General features: G+C 36.4%; 1 protein-coding gene across 1 annotated transcript in view; it reads right to left on the reverse strand.

Annotated features, from left to right (window-relative positions):
• SLCO1C1 (solute carrier organic anion transporter family member 1C1) overlaps window positions 1–27,236 on the reverse strand; it is a 52,556-nt gene that overhangs the window by 21,126 nt on the left and 4,194 nt on the right. Inside the window, exons 3-8 of the mRNA XM_046647266.1 lie at window positions 17,507–17,639; window positions 13,054–13,178; window positions 9,297–9,443; window positions 7,401–7,499; window positions 5,367–5,612; window positions 4,169–4,333 (exon numbers count right to left, since the gene is read on the reverse strand). Coding sequence (XP_046503222.1) covers window positions 4,169–4,333; window positions 5,367–5,612; window positions 7,401–7,499; window positions 9,297–9,443; window positions 13,054–13,178; window positions 17,507–17,639 — 915 coding nt within the window. The remainder of the gene's footprint in view (window positions 1–4,168; window positions 4,334–5,366; window positions 5,613–7,400; window positions 7,500–9,296; window positions 9,444–13,053; window positions 13,179–17,506; window positions 17,640–27,236) is intronic.

Genomic DNA, 27,236 nt, shown 5'->3' on the forward strand with positions numbered 1-27,236 from the left:
TAACATCTCCAAGAATTTAGAATGATGGTTATTGCTGTTAATGATAGTCAATGTTGATGTATCTTGTGTACTAGATACTGTCTTATTTAATAAAAGATTTCCAAGACATTAAGCAAAATTACTAAATAACTGCAATCTGTGTATTAAGAAGGAAAGGAAAAGATCATTTGCATATAACTTCATAGTGATAGGAGAAGCTTAAATGGAAATTTCTACTGTCTATCCAAACTTCTTTAAGTGGAAATTGCAACAAAAATTTTCTTTAAAAAGCCTATACTTTTAAAAAAGCAAATTTATTTCACCACGTATTTCCTACTTCCTAAATTTGAAACATTCTGTTTATTCTTCTTTAATTTTCTTTGCAAAATTAAAGTAATTAACATGAGAAAATGCTATTTCTAAACTTTAGAAAGGATGTGGCCAACATATAAAAACATGTTCAGCAAAATAAATTGCCATTGTAACAGGCCTGGAACACCCAGGGAAGTTTCTGTTTATTCTTTCCTCCACGTCATATCAAATGCCTTCTCTGAAAGTAGAAGGGAACAGGCCTTCTTTGTGCCTCTCCCATATTTTATCACAGAAAGGGTCATTCTCACATAGCCCAAAGCAAAAAATAAAGGAGAAAAGAGAGTGGGAGAAGAAAAGAAGGAAGAAGAGACGGAAGTGAGAAAATATTACTTATTGAATGACAGCGATGTGTATTTATGATGCATTTTGTATGTCTTATTTCATCTTCATTTCAACCTAATGAGGCATTTATTTTCATCACTCTACAGATAATCAAAATAAGTATTAGGGATGTTGAATAACTTACCCACTTCCCTTACTATGTTGCATCCCATACTTACTAATGTGAAACCAAGACAGATTCGGGAAAGGATCCTAGTTATAACGATGTGAATTTACTAGACACGATTACTTATCTCTAACAAAAGTACTTAAATTATCTATAGACATAACAAGTCAGAAACTATGAGGAATTAGAGTTTTAGACAACCTTTGATGGATGGCTAAAAAAATCCTGATGATGAATTTGTTTGGATCTTAGGGTTCATTTGAGTAACAGAGAAGGGTCAGGGATTAAAAAAACATCAACCAGCCACAGTTCAAAAGATAATTATTAGTTGGATTCTTCCTATCAGTTTCCCATAAATAATTATGGAAAAAGGTAAATAATTTCCAGTGAGGAAACTTAACTCAGAAACTCAGGGGAAATAATTTTATTCCTGGCTACGTCATAATGTATGCATGTATGATACATATATCTAATATTGGGTAGGCCATTAAATCTCTCAGAATTTCATGTTCTTTCATTTGTGCTAACTCACCTTAACAATAATTTTATAGGCAAAATGTATTTCATTTATCTACTTAATAAATAATAATTACGTACAATTTCATTTCTATTATGAGTACCTTCCTCCAAATAATGCTCTTAATTTTACTTCATGAAATAAACTTTTCAATTTGAAATAAAAAATACTTATTCTAGTGAGAGAAAAATCAAATGCCCAAAAATCTCTAAATGTGATGTACATGTTGAATAATGAGGAATAAACACATACTTAAAAGTGTGTCCCCTCACTACAATTCATGGGGAAAAGATAGTATTTTCATTTTGATAAATGAACCCTGACCTTTTCTTCACATTATACAAAAAAATAATTTGAAATGAATTATAATCTAAATGTTAAAGTTAAAACAATTAAGCTACTAGGACAATATTAGGAAAACATTTTCATAACCTTAGGGTTTGACAAAGATTTCTTAAAACAGGTTCAAACAGCACTAATGAAAAAGGAAAAAATTGAAAATTGGACTTAATTAAAATTAGGAAGATCAGGGGCTGGCCCCGTGGCTGAGTGGTTAAGTTCGCGCGCTCCGCTGCAGGCATTCCAGTGTTTCGTTGGTTCGAATCCTGGGCGTGGACATGGCACTGCTCGTCAGACCATGCTGAGGCAGCGTCCCACATGCCACAACTAGAAGGACCCACAACAAAGAATATACAACTATGTACTGGGGGGCTTTGGGGAGAAAAAGGAAAAAATAAAATCTTTAAAAAAAAAATTAGGAAGATCACTATTAGGAGAGCGAAAAGACAACTTGAAGTCTGAGAAAATATTTTCAATATGTATAGTCAATAAAGAACTTGTATCAAGAAAAATACACAGTACGCCTACATACAAATCAACAAGAAAAAGACTAAGCATCCAATAAAAATGGGCAAAATGCTTGAATGGAGTTAATAAAAGAGAATGTTGAAATGACCAATAAGCCTGAGGAAAACTGCTCAACATCTTTAGTCACCAGGTAAATGCAAATTAAGCCACAATAAGATAATACTACACCCCATAAGAATGATTGCAATGAAAAAGACTAACAATACCAAATGTTATAAGGGTGTGAAGCAACTGGAACGTTCTTACACTTCTAATGGGAGTATAAATTTGCACAACCTTTTGTAAAATGTTTTGGCAATATCTACTGGATCTAAACATACGTACTTCTCATCATCCAGCAATTCTACTCCAGGATATAGCCAAGAATAACAAGTGAATCTATCCACCAAAAAACAGGTAGAATGGTCATTCAGTGTTATTTATAACAGCCCAAAGCAAAAAACAACTCAAAGTCCATCAACAAGAAAATATATCAATTGTGGTATATCCATGTAATAGGATATTACGCAGCAATGAAAAAGAACAAACCACTGCTACACACAACAACATGAATGAATCTTATAGATTTCACTTTGATTGAAATAAGCTAAATACAAAAAAGTATGTAACATTATTCCATTTTATATAAAGCTCAAACACAGGCAAGACTGATATATGATGGTAGAGTTCAGAATAGCTATTAGTTTGGGGATGAATATTGAGTGGAGGAAGATATGAGGGAGCCTTCTAGGATATTGAAATGTGCTATATGTGGTCTGGATGATGGTCACTACACAGATATATACATATGGAAGCCTTTATCCAGCTAAGCTACACATTTAAGGCGTGTAGACTTAACTGTGGTTATAAATTAAATCCCAAGAAACACAAAGGAAATTTTAAAATACAATAAAAAGAATGTCTCTTAAACTTTCATTCCTCATCCGTTCTTCTTAAAGTAAGTACAAGCACTGACTGGCATGGATGGGTCGTTGGTGAAAAAAACCCTGAAATAACTCTTCAGGTCAACCATTAAACAGTACAATTAAATTAATTTGAACTAATTAATATTGAAAGTAAAAGTTCAGTGGTAGAGCCTTAATATTTAGCACTTAGGGGATGAATATTCTAAATAAAGAGTCCATTAGATTTGCATCTCCTGAGTGTCCATTATCCAGAGTTGTTACAGGAAAATTATATCTCCTAAAATATGCTCAACGGTTTTTTTACACTGAGGTCTCTTTCAGAGATAGATACATAGAGCAGTTCTTTAAATATTTTAGGAAGAAGAAATGGTTTTAAACCATTGCAGTCTCCTATCATAAAGGAGCATATCTAAAGGAATAAAATACAATTTATGCCTTGAAACAGTGGCGTTAGATGACATCTTCATGGACCAGCGGAGCTAATTCTGCTTTTTAAAGTATCTGATTACTTCCAGGGTGCTGTTCACGTACTTGCTCATTCTGGTTTTTCTTCTTGCTTTCCTTTGTCCTTGAATCTCTTTCTGATTATTGACTGTACTGCTATGATAGAAACACGGCCCTTTTCAATAACTCAAATGCCAGGGGTCAGAAAGTCTTTTGAGTCTGACCAAATACAAACTTTGTTTTGCAATGAACACCTTTTAACCTGTCTAAACACTCACTTTTTATAATCCTAGAAACCGTTCAGGTAAAATGCCACCGTGATAAGGTTTTGACTACACTTGAAAGACAAAGATCCCATATTAACAATCGCCGAATAAAATGCACGCCTGATCAATGTGATATTCTTGTGGTCACTCACCCATAGTTGTGAGTAATTTTTGCTATGACGTTATACCACAGACTATCTAAATATTGTACTCTAGTAGATTTTTTACTCACTTTTTGACTTCATATCTAAAATAGCATAAATTACCTTCAGTCCAAATATTGGAACAACTTTCTCTAAAATTACTAAGGGTTAACAAGATGTAGCTAAGAGAGTACCTATTAGAAAGCATGAGGGACAGATAAGCATACCAATAACAAAGTTGGCCTTCGAAGATGACTGTCCGTACTGTTGCTCAATGTACTTCGGCTTGTATGTCACCATGCCAAATAAAGAATTGAACTGAATGGTGCTTGCACACAAATATAAGAAGTACACCGGATTTCCAAAAAGATTCTTCACTGATGGAAGAAAATCTACAAGAGAAAAATAACATGGAGTATTCAAAGGCAGTGTCACACTTGGCAGAAGAGACAGCTTTGGCAGCAGGGTTTAGATGACTGAGTCCCATTGTCATAGGTATTAGGAGCATCTACAGTGTGATACACATACACAGTATGGATATTAAACCATTGGCACAAATCAAGGCTGAGATCTGGCCAGGTTCAGATCCAGACGTAGACACTGATTCTACAGGCATAAAATCAAGATGACAGTTAGACGTATAAGTCAGACAGGAACAGATTCCTCTAACCGATGTGGGTAAATGACAAGAAGGATGAGAATACCCCCTCACTACTGAGATGGGAGTCATAGGCAGGACTTCAAGAACTTGTTTTCTGGTCTCTCTTCTTCAGACTTGGGTCATGGTCACAGGGAAAGGAATATGTAAGTTATTTCCATTTAATGTATAAACTTTAGTATAAGAAACCAGCTTTGGCATTCTCCCTTCTTCCGATGCATCCAAACAGAAAGGTGAAGATTTTCTGTAAACATAAATATTGCTTGCTAGGGAAGTGGGGAGAGGGATCAAGCTTTCTCATGGCCACCCATTTGCGCGTGGAGAGAATTCACTAGAATATGTCCGCCTGTCTATCCCACACCACACTCACTCCCTTGGTCATTGATGGGAGACATGCACAGGTACACTTTCCTCCAATAGGTGGATCTCATTTGTTTAAAGCCACAAGCCCTGAAGATTCACTCTTCTTTTCTGTCCACCTAGACTGATAGGAAGCAGCAGTCCCAGGTAGGGGTGGTTACAAGGTCAACTGAGGAGATGCGAGTGTGGAGATGTCAGTAAGGAAAGTCACCAAGTCTGGGTCAGGTTCTTTCACCAGTTTTCCAATAATAAAGCTGACTTTCTCATCTCTACTTCTGCTTCCCCTATAGTTTCTCAAGTTTTTTCTGAATACATGAGTGGAGGAGAGAGGTACTATTTATAGATCCCCTATAAAGTCTCAACAGGAAAACTGGAAGTGCTTCAAAATCACGGACAATCTGGCTCACCTCTTGCCATTTCCATTATTTTTGCTTTTTCTCCATGGGGTGTTCGGTAGTCTGTGTGATCATCCACAATAAACTTGGATTTCTCAGAGGAGGAACTAGAATCCTCTCTACTCCGGGGTCTCGGTAGACTCTTGGGCAAACACCAGAAAGGGACAGCTGCGAGAAGGCTGATGATTCCTGCTATTAGATAACCCAGCCACCAGGCACCAACCCACTGGGGGTCCTTTGGGGTAATGGTTATGTGATCTGAAAAAGACAGAGGATGGCCAAATAGCAAATACAGCAAAGCTGATATGTTGAAATAAGCCTCTGTTTTAAAAAGAATCCTAGCATTAGCTCTATCACATTATAAAAATACCTAATAATTCACACATGATAACTTTTTAAAAATCTGAACATTATTATTATCCTGCTTTTTTGAAGCAAGCTGTTTTGAAAGAAGGTGTTTCTGGAGCATGATGCTTTCTTCTTTCGTTCCTTAGATTGAAGTATAGAGTCTAAATACTGGAAGGGGTCTCACTCTACTCTAGGCTTCTGCAGAGGGACCTCTGAACCCATAGCAGGAGGAAAGCATCATGTGAGGAGATTTATGAGGGCTCGAAAGCTTCTGCCAGCTATCCCACATCTGAACCACTTTCATCTGATTGACATATTGAACGTCTGTTTCAGATTTTACCTGGAGAAAGAGTTATGCCCTACACCATCTGGCTCAAATCTAGTCTGAATCACTCAGAATGTTATTTACTAAGTGGTAGTTAATAATACTTCAGAGTTATTCTAGATCTGAAGCAAGATTTGTATATGCAAATAAAATGTCAGTATCTTATTCACCATAAAAACTTTATTTTTGACACTACTTCTTATTTAACTAAAAGATAAATACTGACAAAGTTTTTTGAACCAAATCACATGGGTTTTTTCTGTATAAGAATCTACAAAAGATATTACAATACTTTAGCTCTACCACACTATATGAGAACAACAAAATAAACTCATGTCCTTTGATAACTTGGCTCAATTGTCACTCCATTGTACTCAGTAAAATGTTTATACTAGTTTATCACCGCATCTTCATTGTTGCCTTGTAACAATTTTCTTCTGTACCACTCATCACACCTACACTTTCTTATCTATATCAGTCTCCAAGACTGGATTTTAAACTTCAAGAAGCCAAAGAACTCAACTGTTCAACCGCAGTAGAACAGCACTGGGGATAGAGTACATGTAAAATAAATTTTGGAGGTTAATGAATGGATGAATGAACAAAATTTTTGAAATGTGTCTTGCAGTTTATTTCATTAAAAAAGAACAATTAGTGCAAGAGTTTTGCATTCTATTTTAACACACAATAATTTCGAAACGCAATTCCAGAATTTTAAAAAATGAAACAAGTTTTCTTGTTTCTGACTGCTTTCTTGGACTTCTTTTTTAAAAAAATGGAAAAATGCTATCTACTTCTAGGTGGTACATTTCACAAGGAAAGTAACAAATTAATAGCCATGGAAAGATGAGGTCCCCCATTTATTCCCTACACAAGGATTCTCCCAGGAGGAAAGCTGTCTCACAAAAATCTGCCTCCACCTAAAATAGATTTGTACAGCAAAAAGGGAATTTGGATTGCCAGAAGACTTTCACTCCTTGGTCTTTCTGGCAAGTCTACAAATACGTAATCAAGTGATGTGACTGCAATAATGTTGATACACCTGAAACCAACAAGAGCCAACAAGTAGCCACAGTTTTTAGTCTTAACTCCACTGAAATGTGTTTGAACTGGCAAACCAGAAGTGAAACAGACACATGTGAATAACAAATCATGGGTCATCCAGTTCTAATCACTGCCTATTTTTCATATTCCATTTATTAATGTGTTTGATGATTATATCAATAATAAGTTTTCCATGGACTATTTTCATTTTGTGAATGATTACCATCCTGTCATTTTATAAAAAGGCAATTTGATATTTTCTACATCATCCCCATTAAAAAAATTTTAGCAACTAAAATAAGTGAATAAATAAAAATAAATTCCCTTACCTAGGTTTACAAAGCCAATGTCAACATACAGTTTGGCACATAAGGAGCCTAACAGGAAGCCAAAGATTGGTCCTATAACTGCAACCGTCTGCACACACCCTGCACCAAAAAGAAAAAAAAAAAAAGCATGCCATTTCTTAGCTGTGTAAATTAACAAAATTTTTAACAAGAAATGTGAGTGAGATCCAATAGTAGCAGAAAATATTTCCTCAACTCTTTACTTAAGTGTGCTTATTTTGTCAGTTTTTCAACCTCGTTGAATCAGGAAATAAGTCCTTCCCAGCTTTGGAAATTTTAAGTCATTAATAACCTCTTAGTAAAAAAATAACAGCGGACTCTGAAGAAGTTAATTCTCCCAGATGGAGCAAACTATTCCCAAGGATTAGATTCCCCCCACTGATAAAAATCAGAATTGCACTATGTTGACAGTCTTTCAAAACTTTTTATCCTTGGTTAAGGATAAGACTCGTTTTGACATTAAAATTGACTTCTTCTACCTTAGTGAAAAAGTGCATGCGTTCAGAGCTTCTGTGGGACCATTTATGAGAGAAGCAACTATGCAGGTCCCCGGATGCAGCCAGCAAAGGAGCTAGACTTGGGAGAAGGGAGAGGTGCTCTCTGGAACATTCTTGACCAACCTGGGTGGCTTTAACAGGTAAGTGGAGCAGATTGCCTAAAGGACCCTGTCTCTAGTAACCAGAAATGGAGATCTTTCTGCAAAGTATCTCCCATCTGCCTTGTATTTCACCACAGAAATTCAACACACACATCCCTGGGAGATTAATTTAAATGAACTGAAGGAGTAAACTGGAGCAGTTACCAGATCCTTTTCAGAATAGAAGAGAGGCAGAAGGGAGTACACAGGCTGGACAGGAAGCAGACACCTAGACACCTGCACACATTCCTGGCTGCAAGCTTTCCTCTGTCCCCAGAGTAAGTGCCTAGCACATGTGCTGGAGCTTCTGTTCCAGTTCCAGTTCCTGATTTATGCTGCAGTTTCCCATTAGAGCAGGTGCCCTGTTTTTAATTAACTAACTTTTAATGCTTGGATATAATCAGAGCCCTCCGGAGTTCAGCATGCATAGCCAGGGTAGAACTATACAGTGGACCAAGATATAGCACCCATCGATGAATTTACATCTTGTCCTCTGTCCCTGAAGGCTAGGCCCTCAAAAGATCAGAACCCCAAGAAATCAAGACTGATGTGTGAAACAGAGAACAGGTTTAGTTTCCAGGACATAAGAGGCACTTCATAAATGCTGTTTATATGCACCTGACCTTGGGGTTTGCCTTTGCTATGTTTTGGTTTTTGTGATTTTTAGCTGCTGGTCTATCCACTAGGACCTGTTCCAGGCATGGGATAGCCTCAGGCATTGCTTTCATCCTTACATTTTTCTTTATCCACTCATACCTGCTATTGAGATCCCAGAATTCCTTGTTGCCTATCGCTCATAGGAAAAAGAAGCTTTAAATAATCAGGGCTTATAAAATGAAAAATAGTTTCTAGGGGGTCTGGAAACAAATTTAGAATATATATATATATATATAATATTTATATATATATAAACACTTAAGTGCTTCAGCAGTACAGTAGCCCAATAAAAAGAATCTATGAAATCTGATGTCCATGAAGATACTTGCACGAGGTCATACATCATTGCAGCTGAGCACACAGGGACTTTTTTCAATCATAGTTCGTTCTTTCCCTAATTCAATAGGTCCTTCTAGTGAGGTTTCTTCATTATCAAAAACCTCAGTGTGGACTTCAGATATGTGTGAACTGAATAACGGTGTTGGATGTGAAGTATAAAACCTCCCAAACCCTATTTAGTTTAGAGTGGAGTTGAGAAAACCAGGTACCCTGCTTCCCAAGAAGATGAGCGAGGTGAGCATTACCAATATAGAAGGCCGCATTGTCTTCACTGGCGAAATCATCAAGGTAGGCGATGCCTAGAGGCTGAATGGGAGTTTCTCCAATTCCACGAAGAAGGTTCCCCAGGAAAACATAAACCCACATGGAGGAGCTGGCGTCAATTTCACATTCTTGAAATGAAAGCAAACAAGAGGATTGAAATCGGATCACTAACAAAGCTAAATATTTATTCTGCTTTTCTACAAGTTGTCCTAAAATTGGATTAGAATGCAGAAGCGAGATTCACAATAGACATAATTTGATAGGAGTTTGAGCAAGATTGGAAAATATTTTGTAACTTCAATATTCGAGACAGTGTAAATCCCCCGGGGCCTTGGACCAAGGAACTCTCCTGCTCTCCTTCCTGTCCCCTTACTTCTTATTTCCTCTCTTCTTTTTATTTGATCCTTATGCCGAGTTCTTTGAATTCCTACACTCCAATAACATTCAATATCCTGTCTGGGACAAAAGACAAAATTTTGAACAAAGGCTTTTCTCACCTTAATCTTTAAACTCTTCTATTTTTTCAGTAGAAATCACTTATAATTTTGTTGCTGACCAAGTTTTATGTGAAGTTCAAAATTTTATATGGATCATACTTCAATTTTGGGCCGCATTGCCTTCAGTTACAATTGCTTATTAGGGAATAACCATTTTTAGGGCTCTTGTTTAGGAAACAAATTATTTAAAAATGTAAAACCCTATATGCTTTAGTAGTATAACTATTCCAACAAAAAGAACCTTTTAACAGTATTTTTAGACTGAAATTCAAAGCTAACAATTTTAAAATGCTTTCAGAAAAGTCATGTCTTAATATGATCCTGTGTAGTAGGATAATTACTCCCGTATTATAAATGAAATATACTTTGCAGAGTCTAGTCACTTTAATAAAAGTGATAATACTAATAACCTCCAACAGCCACCACTTCTGAATGCTCCCTTTCTGCTGGGTACTAAGTTAAGTCGCTTTCAGGCATTTTAAAATTGAATTCTCCTAATAATCCTATGAAGTATGAGTGATTTTCACCTATTAGTAACCTTTAAAGTAACTTTCTTTTTTTTTTTGAGGAAGATTAGCCCTGAGCTAACTACTGCCAGTCCTCCTCTTTTTTGCTGAGGAAGCCTGGCCCTGAGCTCACATCCGTGCCCATCTTCCTCTACTGTATATGTGGGACGCCTACCACAGCATGGCGCGCCAAGCGGTGCCATGTCCTCACCCAGGATCCGAACCGGCGAACCCTGGGCTGCTGAGAAGCAGAATGTGCAAACTTAATCGCTGCGCCACCGGGCAGGCCCCTAAAGTAACTTTTGAAGGTACAGTATGGGTTGTGAAGAATTGGGGCGGGTGCTTTTGTGTAGATGAGTCAGACTGTGTAACAGAAAAGCCTACTCTGCAGTCTTGTTGCTTCTAGTCCTGATTCTGCCTCTTCCGGAAATGTAGCCAAGTAGCCATGGATTTTTCACTTATCTTCTTTGGATTTCTGTTCCACTTCCAAAAACATAATGTGAATTCCTTTTCCAAAAATTGATTGTGATGTCAGTTCTAGCCCTAACATTTGTGTGAGTCTAAGGAGCTTGTTGGTAGAGGAATCTCGTTGTAGATAAGTGTGGACACCTTAGATCTGCGCTTTCCAATACAGCAGCCACAAGCCACATGTGGCTATCTAAATTAATTAAAATTATATAAAATTAAAAATTCAGTTCCTTAGTCACACTACCTGTATTTCAAGTACTCAATAGTCACATGTGGCAAGTGGCTCTTGTATTGGACAGCACAGATATAGCATTTCCATGCTCACAGAGAGTTCTGTTGAACAGCTCTGTTCTGGAGTGTTGTGGGGGAAATGGGAGACGTGTGGAGCATTTTTGAGAAGAGTCCTATATTTACCCCCTATCATCTTTAGGATGGGGCTGTGTCCGCTGTACCTAAGTCTACACAAGTCTATGACTTTAAGGGAGCAGGACCTCATTTAAAGAAAAGAAAAGAATTGAGTTGTGAGTCTGTACCTGCCTAATAACTTGTTTCTCTACATTAAAAACATTTTCATACCCTGTCTCTAAACCCAGTGTTTCTTTTTAACATCAAAGGTTTAAATATTTCCTAATTAGTAGTATTGTCATTGATATCATGTCTTTTCCCTGATTGTCAAAAATAAAAATAAAATATCTTCAATGACTGTGCATTGTGTACAGATGAAAGTGCGAAGTCTTTAGCTCCGCTTCTTGCCTCTTTCTGTGGACCTGAATTAAACTTATTATCTGTTATATCCTTACATAAACAAGCCCTCGGTTCTCATCCACTCATTTATACACATCCTCCTGAATGTGTGTGTTATCATTTTTCGCTCTCCTCTTCAAGAATGCTTTTCTTCTTCTTTTCATACAGCAGGACAGGGTAAACTTTTTACATGTTTGTGTCCTCTCCTTTTCTCCTCTCATATTTCTATACTTCTTTTAATCCTCTGGTCTCTCCCTTTATTCAAACAGCCAGACCTCTACTGTTCATTGGCTAGGAAAAGAACATCTCAAAAGAAAGCATTAATGAGGATATTAGGAGAGTGAAAAGGCTTCATAGCATAGACACAAGATTTGGATGGATAGCAAGTATAAAAAAGAAGCCTGCCGATATGGAAAGTGATTCCCCAGGCTAGGAGTAGGCAGTAAGACTGGGGAGAAGGCAGGGAGGAAGTGTGGGCATATTGATGCTGAATGGCTGTGGAGAGAGATTTGAGCTCTTGCCTGTGCAGCATCCCAGAGACATGGCAAACACCTGTGGGTAGCTTCGTGGATTCCATGAGTGAGGAGAACTTGTGCCCCCATGGCCAGGTAGAGCCCAGGGAGGTAGCAAGACCCCAAAGACGAGACGGCTGCACAGTATAGCTAAGCATCCCTGCCTTTGGCTCCTCAGAGGGTTTCTGATGTCCAAAGTAACACAAAAGAGATGATTCTCATGTTCTCCAGGGTGCCTCATACATAGCATATGCATCAGCCATATGGAATCAAGACATTCTAACAAAATTCCCTGCATCCTATCTTGTCTGGAAAATAGAATTATTTTCATGTTTCCAAGATTGTCACTTCTGCATCAGAGAGAGCTGCTGTGCTAAAAAGGACACAAATGTGGACATAAGATGACCCTAAAGTGACATGTATGACAAAACACTGGGGTCAGATGGATTTTAGATATCTAAGTTGACTGGGGACCGATAACACCAATTGCCCTCCTCCCACAACTTGCCCCTTTTCTATTACGTAAGCTCCATAGAATGTAAGCAAGCCCTGGGAAAAAGAGTGGAGGTTAGGGACAAATTGACTGAGATTAAGATTTTTTTTCATCCTGATGAAAAGGGGCTGAACACAGAAATTAAATTGAGTTCTAGGGGAAAAATATATTTCTTTCAAATCTGAGCAATGGACTGAGATTTATATGTGCTAAACTAGTTTTACCTTGATTTCATGGCCTATCTTATTTGGAACCACTAGAAGATTCTCTCAGTCACCAGCAATTAATGTTTCTTCTTTCCATAAGATTTTATTGCCTGCATATTTTCTTAGGATCTCATCATATACTGCCTTATATTCTAAGAATTTGTATGGCACTCCAATATCTCAATTTAAGTAGGAAAGCTTTCGACAGCAAAAGCATATAGATATTTTTGTCCACATTAAAGCACATATAAAATCTTTTTTTCTTTTAAAAAAAGCTGGCTTATTCAAGTAAAGTAAAAAAAATCATCTTACCATTATTTATTTTGGATTGTGATTTTTCCATAACTGAGACTGGTAATTGATTATTTGACTCCAGGAGACATGGAGAGATGCTGAGAGTGGAATTGGAGAAAGGAGAATACCTTTCATATCTGTACCTGTATAAAAAAAAGGTTTTCTTTACTACAGACTCATTTAACATCATGCTGAAAATGTTATATATGCGATATAGGACTCGCTATGTATCTGTTTGCGTTTACAGCTCTCCCTGAATCTGAATCATGAAACCAAACCAGCACTTAAGAGCAGAGTTTTCTGAAGAGCTAACCAGACGACCTGGTTCATAGGTATTACACCATATCCAAACCAGTCTATTACCCAGTGCAATGAAAGAAGATAAAAGTTAAGAATTATTCATAGAGGCTCATTTTAATATAAAATGATGACGATAAATCACCCATTCCCTCAGTGAAAAAATATCCAACAACTGATAAAATCATGATTATCTCTGAGTCAGAGGAAAAGCAATAATTTAACAACCATGGCCATCAGCACACTGTATTTAGAGTTGTAAATTTAGTAGAACAACTGGAATGATAATTCCAGAGAACTGATAATGATACATGGGCATTTTGAACCATTTATCCAAACAGTATCCCTTTTCTCTAGAGTTTACTAATCTGGCTCTAAGTGATTTCTAATTCCACCCTTTCCTCTACCTATAAGGTTACAATGGCAGCTGGATTGAAGAGCCAGTGACGAATAGCAGGACTGGGATAATTCTGTCTACCATTCCTCAGCACCACGCTCCCTCTTAAATTCTCCTTCATGGGTCAGTTTCTCTGTTCCACTTGCATCCTTCAGGGGAGAGCTGCCTGGTAAAGTGACAGCACAACAACATCTTGATTCTCATTTTCTTCAGGCCCTATGTGACTAAAGGCTAGTGACCATCATAATACATTTGGAATAGGCATAGTAAAGACCTATTCAGCATGGTAAGGAAAAGATGTATTGAGTTATTAAAATGTTCAAGTTAATAAATGGGTTACCTTATATCAGTTTTGCATAATCTACACCCCCATGGGACCATGAACTGCACTGAAAACGTAAGAACATTTTTGTATGTATGTGAATATTTAAGGGAAGAGGGTCATAGCTTTTGTCACTTTATCAAATGGTTTCCTGACCAAAATAGGTTAAGAATCAACTAATGAGGATAATTGTTTTTCAATTCTTAGCTACACAGAAGAACATTTAGCCTTGAAATAATGGTAAATATAATTTCCTTTCTTTAGTAATGATACCAGGGACTACTATAATGCCTCAAGGCTCTTAAAATGAATGTCAATAGCAATTATGTAGTATTTTGAAAATTTTTAATTATTTGAGCATTTTTAATTCACTCTATCAAAAGGCAATTGTTGCAAGCATAATAATTATTTAGATTTTGAATGAGTGGAATTTTTTTGTGTCACCTTAGTTGCTAATTACTATATATGACACTCTAGAAAAATCAATTAATCTCTTCAAATTTCAATTTTCTTGGTTGTAAAATGGGAGCTATAGACGTGGTCTGTGGCTATTTAGGTTCTGTTGGATAAGGAGACAAAGAAGTGATTGAACAGGGGACCAGTAGTATAGATGCTTTTAATCAGGGATTTTAATTGTGACCTGGATTCAAACCCTGACCGACACAAGCGTGATTCTGATGCAGGACATTCTACAGTAGCGTCTTAAATATTCTCCCTGCCTTCAGTTTGCCCCACCAGAGTTATTTTTCTAAGAAGTAGTCAGTGTGACCCTTTAAAAATATGTGTCAGATCGTGCCATTCTGCTCAAAACTCTCACTGGCTTTCCATCTCATTCCAGGGAGAAGCTAAAGTCCTTGCAATTTTTGCAAGCTTGCTACTCCAGGTGGGGCCTGCAGACCAGCAGCATCAGCTGAATCTCAACCCCCACCCGGAGCTACTGAATCAGAATCTACATCTTACCAAGAGCCTCAGATGATTCAAATGTCCAGCAAAGTTTGAGAATCAACTTGACATCTTCTCCTCTTCCCCTTTATGTTTCTCCTTGCTTATGTCACCTCAGCCACACAGGCCTCCCTGCAGTTCACCCACATGCCGGACTCCTTCCTGCCGCAGGAACCCTGCATTGTGTTCATTTAGTCTAGTATTTTCTTCCCCAGATGTTTGCACGGATCTCCCCTTCAACTCTCTTAGACTTTTCCAAATGTCACCATCTCAGTGGGGCAAGTCTGACAACCCTACTTTAAACTGCACCCCGCCCCCACTCCTTACGTGTCTTTCTTGGGTTATTTTTCTCTATAGCATGTAACATCATCGGGCATACTATGTCATTATTTACTTATTTGTATATCGTTTGTGTCCTCCTTATAAGATCCATGAGAGCAGAGATTTTGGTCATTACTCTACCCCATTACCTAAAACAATGATTAACATGTATTTGTTGAATTCATGAGTCAGATGAGCAAACACACATAAAGCTAAACACAGCCTGTTGGGGGAGGCCCTAAATAATTGATATCCATGATTAATATTATGTTTTGTTAGACACCAAGGGTATTTCTGCTAGGTGGACAGGGTATAGCAGTCTTTCACAGAACAAGAATTACATTTTGGACAAGTATTCAATTAGTGACTAATGCTGTGAAAGGTTGAAAAGAAGTTATTGTAATAATCCTCAGTAGACAGCAAACTTCCTGAGAGAAAGAATTGCATGTGTGTGTATTTTTGTTCTATTTCATTTTGATTTTTTTCTCACTGAAGTAGTCTTTTTACCTGGCACAGGACCAGGCAAATGGCAGTCACGAAACAATGAATGAACAAATATATCTTTCACCATATAGAAGATGGTAGATAAAAATCTGTCTTTGCCCCTTCGGCCTCCTTTGTCAGCACCAGCCTGGCTGCCTATCTGGTCTTCTCCTAGATAGAGTTCTCCCTCTGATTTTCTTGTACTAGTATTTTATATTTGTCATTAGCTTGAAGCAACAAAAATGTTAATGGGAATACAAAAACTTCAAGTCATCCACTGTAGAATGAGTTAAGGCAAGGATCAAGGATTTATCTATCCTCTGCAACTACTTTCAAATTTTTAATTTCTTTTAGTAGTGGAACTCTTTTTTCCCTTTGAGCAAACTGTTGCGCGGAGGCTCAATGACTAGAGCAGAGAACAGTGGCACAGCTATAGATCAAGCAGGGGTTAGGTGGATGGAGACCCATTTCCTCAGCTTTCTCCTTTGCTTCCTCCTTACCCGGTGGCCCCATATAACACCTTGGTAGAACTTCAGTGATCCAAAGAAATGCCTGCCCTCTGAAAAGAGGGCAAGATAGGTGTCCAAAGAGCAAGCAGAAGTCCCAAAGCGACAGACCCCTCTCCAAGTAAAAATGAAGGGGCCAGGGAAACCATCCAAATGGGTAGGAAAGATCCTACACACAGGATTTTGCATATTACCTTTACAGATTGGCCACAGAGGTCAAAATCTGGCCATATTTATATAAGTGACCTGGGAATCCAAGGAAAAGGGCACCAGATCATTTCTAAGTCTCTCCAGCTGTAAAATGTCACAATACAATGATCTAGACTGGACAATAATCAAAGCACTGCTTGAGATATAATTTTCTAAAATATTCTCTTGCTTCAGAACCTCTTGGTAGTCACGTATCTCAGTCAGTACACAGAAGGGAGGCAACATGGATATGCATGAAGAAGTCAGAATACCTGTTTTAGGATCCTAGTTCTGCAATTACAAGACATCTAACCTTGAGAAAATCATCAGACTCTCTAATTCATGGTCCTTAGCTCTAAAATAAAAAAGATAAACCATGTTCTTCTACCCCTACAGGTTCTTGTAAGGATAAAATGATATAATAAAAATAAAAACCTTTGGAACTACTAAAGTTGTATGCAAGTACTAATAAAAGTACCAAAAATAGACTTCACGGTTAAGGGATACAGATACATCACTTCTATTGAGAAAGTTCCAGGAGACAGTATTTGAACCTTGAATAGTTATTTGAGTTGATAATATACCCCCAAGTCAATGATCTGCCAGCCAACTGCACCATGATACAGCATACTGTCTGTAGCGCTCATTCATTACTCATTTGATATCCATTTGGCATTTACCACATAATATATTAATTTCCTTTTGCTTATATATTTTGCCTCCACAGCTAAATAAAAGCACTGAATAAAAATATATTAGCAAAAATTTCCTTTGAATGTTGTTGACATCAATACATAGCAGTGTATCGATAATTTTTTTACAGATTATTAAATTATAAGTAAAATTGTAAGTGTTCTGAAATTTTGCCCAAAGAGGATGTAATAAAAATAAGATTTGAAGTATCATGGTTTAAGCCATGAGTTATTTTTTTATTTAAATAATTAACTATAATTATAAAAAAGGAGAAATGCAGTTGTTGGTTAAAGCAAGAAAAGATGATTGCTTTAGACTTACTGTTGCATGAAGAACTGAGGCATTGCAATGAGCAGCGTCCCAACACCCATGATTAGGCACCCTGCTCCAATTATTTTTGGCCTGTGAAGTTTGGCTCCAAAGTAGCTAACAAATGTTATCACTAAAAGATTCCCTTTGGGGAAAAGATGAAATGTTCATATGTTAGAGAACTTAGAAAAATTCATCAGCATAACTAAACAAATACAACTAAATGAATGAATGTCTATAGCAGATCTGGCCATGTTTTGTTTTGTCTAAACCCTCTCCCCACCATCTTTCCCATCATTTGTCTTTCTTTCCTTTGATCTGAGATGACTGTTGACATTGTCTTCACACTCATTACTTCAATCATCTCATCCCTTTGTCAAGATATTTTAATTACCAACTCTTCTACCTCATTTTTACCCGCACTAAATAGTTGTCCTTTTGAAGTGTTTTATCAGTAAATCAGATTGTGGAAGGTTTCCTTCAGTTGCTCTCTTAAATTTTTTTGGTGATTTTGAAATAAACTTTATTACCATTTCTTCACTTATTAAAGTTTTCTGTTAAAACTTCTAGTAATTTCCCATTTGCTCTTGAAACATCCACTACATAGTCTTGCTTTAGCTGATATTCCCTATAGAAAGTAAAGCAAACACGTGTACCTCTCTTTAAATGAAATCCAATTATGAAACTCATATTTATGCAAATGATACTTTGCAATTTGTTTTCATACTTTTTACAAAAAGATAAGACTCAAAAATAAAAATGACCCCACATAAACAACTTCAGGAATACATCAGTTATGTAACTTCAATGTATACTTATAAATTTTACGAAATACAAAATCTCCTTAAAATACCCCCACCTAACTCTTTATTAAAATGCAAAGAATGAGGTTTTATTTGAAGGTGGGAATTACGCCTTTCTAAAATGTCTTTAGAGAGCATGTCACAAGTTTCTTTTAGTTGATGATGGTGATAACTGATTAAACATGCTTTGGGGAAGATGTTCTCATGCTTTGCTGTGCACACAAATTACTGGAAAAGGGTAGTGAGGGAAAGAGAAACATTAAAAATGCAGAATCTTGGCAGCTCCTAATAGTTTCTGATTTCATGGGTCTGGGGACCAGCCAAGAAATCTGCATTTTTCATACTAGCTCAAATGTGTTGATGGAGATGGCTCCCAGAACATGCTTTGATAAACACTGTTTAGGGTCTTAGATTTCAAAGTGCTTTAAAGTTGTAGCTATTTTCATTTGGAATATTTAGATTTTAAGAACTGCAGTGCTGGACAGAGGGAGAACTTAGCAATTGCACAGCAATCAACTGTGATGGCTGATGGGTGGCCTTGTTTTGAAGTTCTCCTCCATGTTTTCAATTTTCTAGCAAGAGTGTGTTTCCTTACATCTGTAAGCAATCAGTTAATTTACCACTGTCTATTCACATTGCCAGCTTTAGTCAACTGCAAAAAGAGCAGCAATTTTTATAGCCTTGAGGGCAATAATGATAGTGAGAAAAGTAGCTTGCACTGTGGCTCCAGACTTTATAGCTCCAGGAAGAATCAACCTCTTTTTAATTTTCACATCGAAAAAACTGAGTATGAGATTTCTCATTTGACATTTAAGTATTTAGTAGAAGAAACTTTGTATCACATTATATTAACTATGTCTATACTTTTGTTAATGTGTCACAGTAAACAAACCAAAACAAAGTAAAAGCTGACTTTCAGTTTATGGGTAACGTGTCCTTCCTACCACCACCTACATTCTCCAACTCCCTCACCACCAACACCTCACAATAAAGGACTCAATGTTTACAGGCTGTTTCTGTGTTACGTTAGTGAGTATGCCAAATACTACATGATACCATTTCAGCATCTGTGATATCTATCAGAGTTTCTGCTTCCTTTACTTAGTATCCTTCCTGAGTTCTCAGAAGATACACTTTGGAAATAAATAGTGATGAATAATCTTTAAAAATTTCATTGGATATCAAAATTCTTTCACATCTACCATCACTAGCCTCTGAAAAGACAACATATCCAGAGAGTTTTAAAAATATGTTTTACCAGACTTTCAAGTAACAGATTCTTTCTCTCTCTCTCCCTTTCTGTATAAACACACACACAAACACACACACACACACACACACAGTTTTTCATATAACAGAAAAGAGAGCTACACAACTCATCTTATAAGACTAATATACACTTGACACCAAAACTAGACAAGGACAGTGAAAGAAAAGACAAAGTATAGTTTATTCAAGGAGTGCAAAAGTACCACCAAATAAGAAAAAATCTATTAATTAAATCACCATATTAAACAACATAAGAAAAAATTCCATAGTTATCTTAACAGGTGTAGCAAAAGCATTCAATATATAATTAACCACTCATTTATAATATTAAAAAGCTCAGCAAATTAACTTTTAAGGTATATCAAAACCACACAGCAGGGGGCCGACCTTGTGGCCTAGTGATTAAGTTTGGTGCACTCCCCTTTGGCAGCCTGGGTTCAGTTCCCAGGTGCAGACCCACACCACTTATCAGTGACCATGCTGTGGTGATTACCCACACACAAAACAAAGGAAGATTAGTACAGATGTTAGCTCAAGTCAAATCTTCCTCAAGCAAAAAGAGGAAGATTGGCAATAGAAGTTAGCACAGGGCAAATCTTCCAAGCAAAAACAAAACAAAACAAAAAAGACCACACAGCAAACATGTTGTTTAATGGTGGAATTTTAAAAGTATTTTCTTTAAGTTCAGATATGAGCGAAGGATGCACATTGTTACTACTTCTATTCACATAATACTGATGCCAATGCAATAAGGCAAAACAAGAAATAATCAGAGCTAAGAATTGGAAAGAATGATATAAACTTGTCTTATGTTTCAGATAATATAATTTTCTATTCAGAAAACTCTACAGCATCTACAGACAATGAATTTAAACTAACAAAAGATCAATAAGGTTGCTGCATACAGGTAACATTTAGAAATCAACATTGCTCCAATATTCCAGGAATTACCAAATAGGAAATGTAACAAAAATTGTTTCCACAATAGCAACAAAAACTTTAAATATGTAGGAATAAATCTAATAAAAGATAAGCAATACATTTATAGAGAAACTTACAAATAAAATATTGACAGCTATAAAAAAGGCCTGACTAAATGGAGAGATATACCATGTTCATAGATGTGAAGACTCAATATCGTAAAATATCAGTTATCTGATTTGATCCATAGATTCTATGCAATTTCAATCAAACTCAAATAGAATGTTTCAGGAAACTAATCCAAGTATAGCCAAGAACAATTAGAAGAACAAAGTTGAAGATTTCCTACCTGATAGCAGAGTTAATTATAAAACTATAATCAAGAAAACTGTCCTGTATTAAGTCAGGGATAAACAGACTCATGGAACAGATTTATACTTAAATGGTAAGTTAATATATGATACAGAAGATATTACAAATAATTTACCTAAGTATATATTCAATTAGTGGTAACTGGAAAATTGTTTATAATAGTATAAAGAGATCCTACTTCATGCCATATAAAAAAATCTGTTTCAAGGATGGTCCTTTTCTGGTCCAGCATGTAAGAAGCTGGAAGTTGCCACTCCATCTTAACACTAAGTAAAAAGCTGAATAAACTGAAAAATCAACTCTTCTTAGATCCATCAGAGATGTAGGATCATAGTGCAAACATCTACCCCTCAAATTGAAGAGACCAACAGGCAAATGCAGAGAATTGTGGCTAGCTGGGGCAGACACCCATGAGAACAAATCTCTTTGGGAACGAGTGCTGAGGTAGGAAAACCTGAACAATAACTGACAAATTGCTAGAGGCTCAGCATGAACAAATCTGAGAGACAAAAACTCCAGAGGGACCCAGTGGTTGAGAGCCCCCACACTTTTGCAAATTTTACTCCAGAATCTTGACCAGGTTCTCATAGTGAATATTGAAAAAAAAAAATCCTTCATCCTTCCTGCATAGGGAGGAGAAAAGGTATCATTTTGAAGTATGCCAGAGCACTCCATTCTTCTTAACAAGGCCTGTCCTCAGGGTAAACTAGCTAACCAGAGTCTAAGTTGCTGAGGGCGTTAACAGAAACTAACTGACCTGCTGGAAGGAAAATACCCAACTCAAGTTGGCTCTAGCCATCCAGTCCCACTGAAGATGGAGGAGGGAGACTGAGAAGCATGTGTGTACTTCACAGTCCAGAGGTACAGGCTCATTAACAGATGGAGACCTACTCATAAGACTATAGAAATGCTTCCGTTGCCCCGCACCTCACCACCACATCACAAAAGTCAGTAGTTCCCTTTACCCAGTATATCATTTCCATCTGTCAAGAAAAAATCATAAGACGTGCTAAAAGGCAAAAAAACAAATTTTTTTGAAGAGGCAGAGCAAGTAGCAGAACAAGACATGGCAGGGATGTTGTAGTTATCAGACTGGAAACTTAAAAACCTACGATTAAGATGCTAAGAGCTCTAATGGATAAAGTAGACAGCATGCAAGAACAGATAGTAATATGATTAGAGAGATGGAAATTCTAAGAAAGAAGCAAAAAGAAATGCTAGAAATCAAAAACGCTGTAACAGAAATAAAGAATGCCTTTGATGGACTTCTTAGTAGACTGGACACAGCTGAGGAAAGAATCGCTGAGCTTGAGGATATATCAATAGAAACCTCCAAAACTGAAAAGCAAGGACAAAAAAGACTGAAAAAGACAGAACAGAATATCCAAGGACTATGAGACTCCAAAATGTATACATATGGATAATGGGAATTCCAGAAGGAGAAGAAAGAGAGAAAAGAATGGAAGAAATATTTGAAACAACGATGTCTGAGAATTTTGCTTAAATTAACATTAGATACCAAACCACAGATCCAGGAAGTTAAGAGAACAATGATGCCAATAAACGCCAAAAAAAAAAAGCTCCACTGTAACTAGACATGCCATTTTCAAACAGAAAATCAAAGATAAAAAAAAATTCCTCAAAGAAGCCAGAGGAAAAAACTCACCTTACCTCTAAAGGAGCAAAATAAGAATTAAATCCAATTTCTGCCCAGAAACCATGAAATCAAGAAGAGAATGGAGTGAAATATTTAAAGTGTTGAGATAAGAAAAACCTACCAACCTAAAATTCTGTACCCTGTGAGTTATCTTTCAAAAGTGAAGGAAAAGGGCCAGCCTGGTGGCACAGTGGTTAAGTTTGCACACTCTGCTTTGGCAACACAGGGTTCATCAGTTTTTATTCTGGGTGCAGACCTACACACTGCTCATCAAGCCATGCTGTGGTGGCATCCCACACAGAAGAACTAGAAGACTTACAACTAAGATATACAACTATGTACTGAGGGTCTAGGGAGAAAAAAATAAAGAGGAAGATTGCAACAGATGTTAGCTCACAGCCAATCTTGCTTGCCAAAAAGCTTACCTTAAAAAAAAGTCAAGGAGAAATAGTTTCTCAGACAAATGAATATTGAGGGAATTTGTTGCCAGTAGACCTGCCTTACAATAAATGTTGAAAGAAGTTCTTTAGAGAGAAGGAAAATGATAAAGATCAGAAACTTGGATCTACATAAAGAGAGGAAGAGCATCAAATAAGGAAAAAGTGAAGGTAAATTAAAAACTTTTATTTTTCTTATTCTTAATTGAGCTAAGAGATAACAGATTGTTCAAAATAATAAGACCAACAATGTACTCAATAAAGCATTCTTATGTATTATGTATGCTTACATGTTAGTGGAATGAATAATAGCAATGATACATGAGATGGGAGGGAGGAATTAGAATTATTTTGTTATTCTAAGGTACTCACACTACCTATGAAGTGGTATAGAGTTATTTAAAAGTGGACTTGGATTAATTGTAAATGTATATTGCAAACTCTAGGGCAACCACTAAAAAAGCAAAAAATTAAGTATAACTGATGTGCTAATAAAGGAGAGAAAAATGGAATAATAAAAATGCTCAATTAAAATCACAAAAGGTAGAAAAATAGTGGAGGACAAATATATGAACAAAGAACAAGGGCAACAAATAGAAAACATTAACAAATATGGTAGATATTAATCCAACTATATCAATAACCACTTTGAGCATCAATGGCCTATATGCACCAATTAAAAGACAGGGATTCTCATAGTGGATCAAGAAACAAGATCTAACTATATTTTATCTACGAGAAATTCACTTTAATTATAAACATATAGATTAAAATTAAATGGGTTAAGAAAGGTATAACATTCTAACAGTAATCAAAAGAAACAGGAATAGCTGTATTAATTTCACACGGAGCAGACTTCAGACCCAGGAAAGTTATCAGGGATAAAGAGGACCATTAATAATGACAAAGAGGTTAATAATGCATGAAGACATAATAATCCTTAGCATGTATGTGCTTAATAACAGAGCGTCAAAATATGTGAGGCAAAAACTGATAGAACTGTGAGGAGAAATAGATGAATCCACTACTACATTTGTAGACTTAAACACCCCTCTATTGGAAATGGACAGATCCAGCGGGCAGAAAATCAGTAAAGATGTGGTTGAAGTCAACAACACTACCAGTCAACTCATTATGATAGACATCTACAGACTACTTTATCCAACAATAGCAGAATATACGTTTTTCTTAAGCTCACATGGAACATTCACCAAGATAGACCACAATCCAGACCACAAAACACACCTTAAAAAATTTAAAAGAACATAAATCATACAATGTCTGCTCTCAGACCACACTGGAATTAATTTAGTAAGCAATAACAGAAAGATAGCTATAAAATTCTAAACTATGTGGAGATTAAACAGTATACTTCAAGTAAAATATGAGTCAAAGAAGAAATCTCAATAGAAATTTTTGAAAATTTCAATTAAATGAAATAAAACAACAGCAATTTGTCAAAATTTGTGGGTTGCACCAAAAGCAGTGCTTAGAGGGAAATTTACAGCATTGAATGCATATATTAGAAAGGAAAAAAGACCTAAAATCAGTAATCTAAGTTTCCATTCTAGGAAACTAGAAAAAGAAGAGCAAATTAAATCCAAAATAAGAAAAAGAAAAGAAACAATAAAAATTAGAGCAGAAATAAATGAAACTGAAAACAGGAAATCAGCAGAGAATATCAATAAATCCAAAAGTTGATTCTTTGATAAGATCAATAAAATCAATAAGCCTCTAGCAAGGCTAAGTAAGAAAAAAAGAGAGAGGACACAAATTACTAATATCAGAAATGACAGAGGTGACATCACTACAAATCCCATGGACATTAAAAAGATTATAAAGGAATACTATGAACCACTCTATGGCCATAAATATGATAACCTAAATGAAATGGACCAATTCCTTGAAAGACACAATCTACCAAAACTCACATAAGAAGAAACAGGTAATATGAATAAGCCTAGATCTATTAAAGAAATTAAACAATAATTAATAACCTTCCAAAACAGAAAACATAAGGCCCAGATGGATTCACTGGTGAATTCTACCAAACAGTTAACCAAGAAAATTATACCCATTTTCTACAGTGTCTTTTAGAAGATGGAAGCAGAGAGATTACTTCCTAACACTTTCTTTGGGGCCAGCATTACCCTAATACCAAAAACAAACACATTATAAGAAAACTACACACCACTATGTCTCATGAATAGAGATGCAAAAATCCTCAACAAAATATTAGCAAATCAAATCCAACAATATATAGAAAGAATTATATACCATGACCAAGTGGGATTTATCCTAGGTATGCAGGGCTAGTTCCACGTTAGAAAATCAATTAATGTAATCCATCACATTGACAGGCTAAAGAAGAAAAATCACATGCTCATATCAATAGATGCAGAAAAAGCATTTGACAAAATCCAGCACCCATTCATAACAAACTCAGTGAACCAGAAACAGAGAGAAACTTTCTCAACTTGATAAATATCTACAAAAAACATAGAGCTAACATCATATGTAATGATGAGAAAGTCAAAGCTTTCTCATTAAGATCAGGTACAAGGCAAGGATATGCCCTTTTACCATTGCCTTTCAACATTGTACTGGGAGTCCCACTTAATGCAATAGGACAAGAAAAGGAAGTAAAGGTATACAGACTGGGAAAGAAGAAATAAAACTGGATTTGTTCCTATAAGACATGATTGTCTATTTATAAAATCTGAAAGAATCAACAAAAGAACTCCTGGAACTAATGAGTGACTATAGCAGGATTGTAAGATACAAGGTTAATACACGAAAGTCAATTACTTTCCTATATACCAATAAAGAACAAGTGGAAATTAAAAACACATTTACACTGGCACCTCCTAAAATGAAATACTTAGGTATAAATCAAACAAAATATCTATAAGATCTATATGAGGAAAACTACAAACTCCAGTGAAAGAAATTACAAAAGAACTAAATAAATGGAGAGATATTCAATGTCAATGGATAGACAGACTCAATATTGTCAAGATGTCAGTTCTTCCCAACTTGATCTATACATTCCATGCAACCCCAGTCAAAATCCCAGCAAGTTATTTTGTGGATTTTGACAAACTGATTCTAACGCGAATATGGAGAGGCAAAAGACCCAGGATGGTTAACACAACACTGAAGAAGAACAAAGTTGGAGGACTGACACTAACAAACTTCAAGACACACTATAGAGCCACAGTAATCAAGACTGTAATATTGGTGAAATAGACAAATCAATGAAACAGAAGAGAGAGCCCAGAAACAGTCCTACATTAGTACGATCAAATGATCTTTGATAAAGGAGCAAAGGCAATACAATTGAGCAAAGATAGTCTTTTCAACAAATGGTGCTAGAACAACTAGACTTCCACATGCAAAAAAAGGTCTCTTCACAAAAATAAACTCAAAACAGATCACAGACCTAAATGTAAGTAGTTTTGTACACAACTACAAAACTACTATAAGACAACATAGGAGAAAATCCACCCAACCTTGGGTTTGGTGAAACTTTTTAGATGTAACACCAAAAGCACAACCTATGAAAGAAATAAGTGATAAGCTGGACTTCATTAAAACTAAAAACTTCTGTTCTGTGAAAGACAATGTCAAGAAAATGAAAAGGCAAGTCACAGGCTGAGAGAAAATATTTGCAAAAGTCATATCAGGTAAAGGACTGTTCCAAGACATTAAAAAACTTTTAAAACTCACCAATAAGAACATAAACAACCTATTAAAAAATGGGCCAAGAGGCCTGCCCTGTGGCCAAGTGGTTAAAGTTCCACACGCTCCCCTTCGGTGGCCTGGGGTTCAGATCCCAGGTGCGGACCAACTCCACTCATCAGCCTTGCTCTGGAAGCATCCCACATACAAAGTAGAGGAAGATTAGCCAGATGTTAACCTCAGAGCTAATCTTCCTCAAGCAAAAAGAGAGGAGGATGGGCAATGGATGTTAGCTCAGGGCTAATCTTCCTCCTCACCCTCCCCCCCAAAATGGGCCAAATACCTTAATAGTCAGGTCACCAAAGAAGATATACAGATGGCAAATAAGCATATGAAAGATCTTCAACATCATATGTCCTCAGGGAAATGCAAATTAAAGTGACAATGAGATACCACAACACACTGATTGGCCAAAATTCAGCATACTAAATGTCGGTGTGGTTGTAGAGCAACAGGAACTCTCATTCATTGCTGGCGGAAATGCAAAACGGTACAGCCACCTTGGAAGAGAGTTTGGTGGTTTCCTTTAAAACTAAACATAT

Source organism: Equus quagga, chromosome 1, assembly GCF_021613505.1.
Source record: "Equus quagga isolate Etosha38 chromosome 1, UCLA_HA_Equagga_1.0, whole genome shotgun sequence".
In the NCBI taxonomy this organism is placed as follows: Eukaryota; Metazoa; Chordata; class Mammalia; order Perissodactyla; family Equidae; genus Equus; species Equus quagga.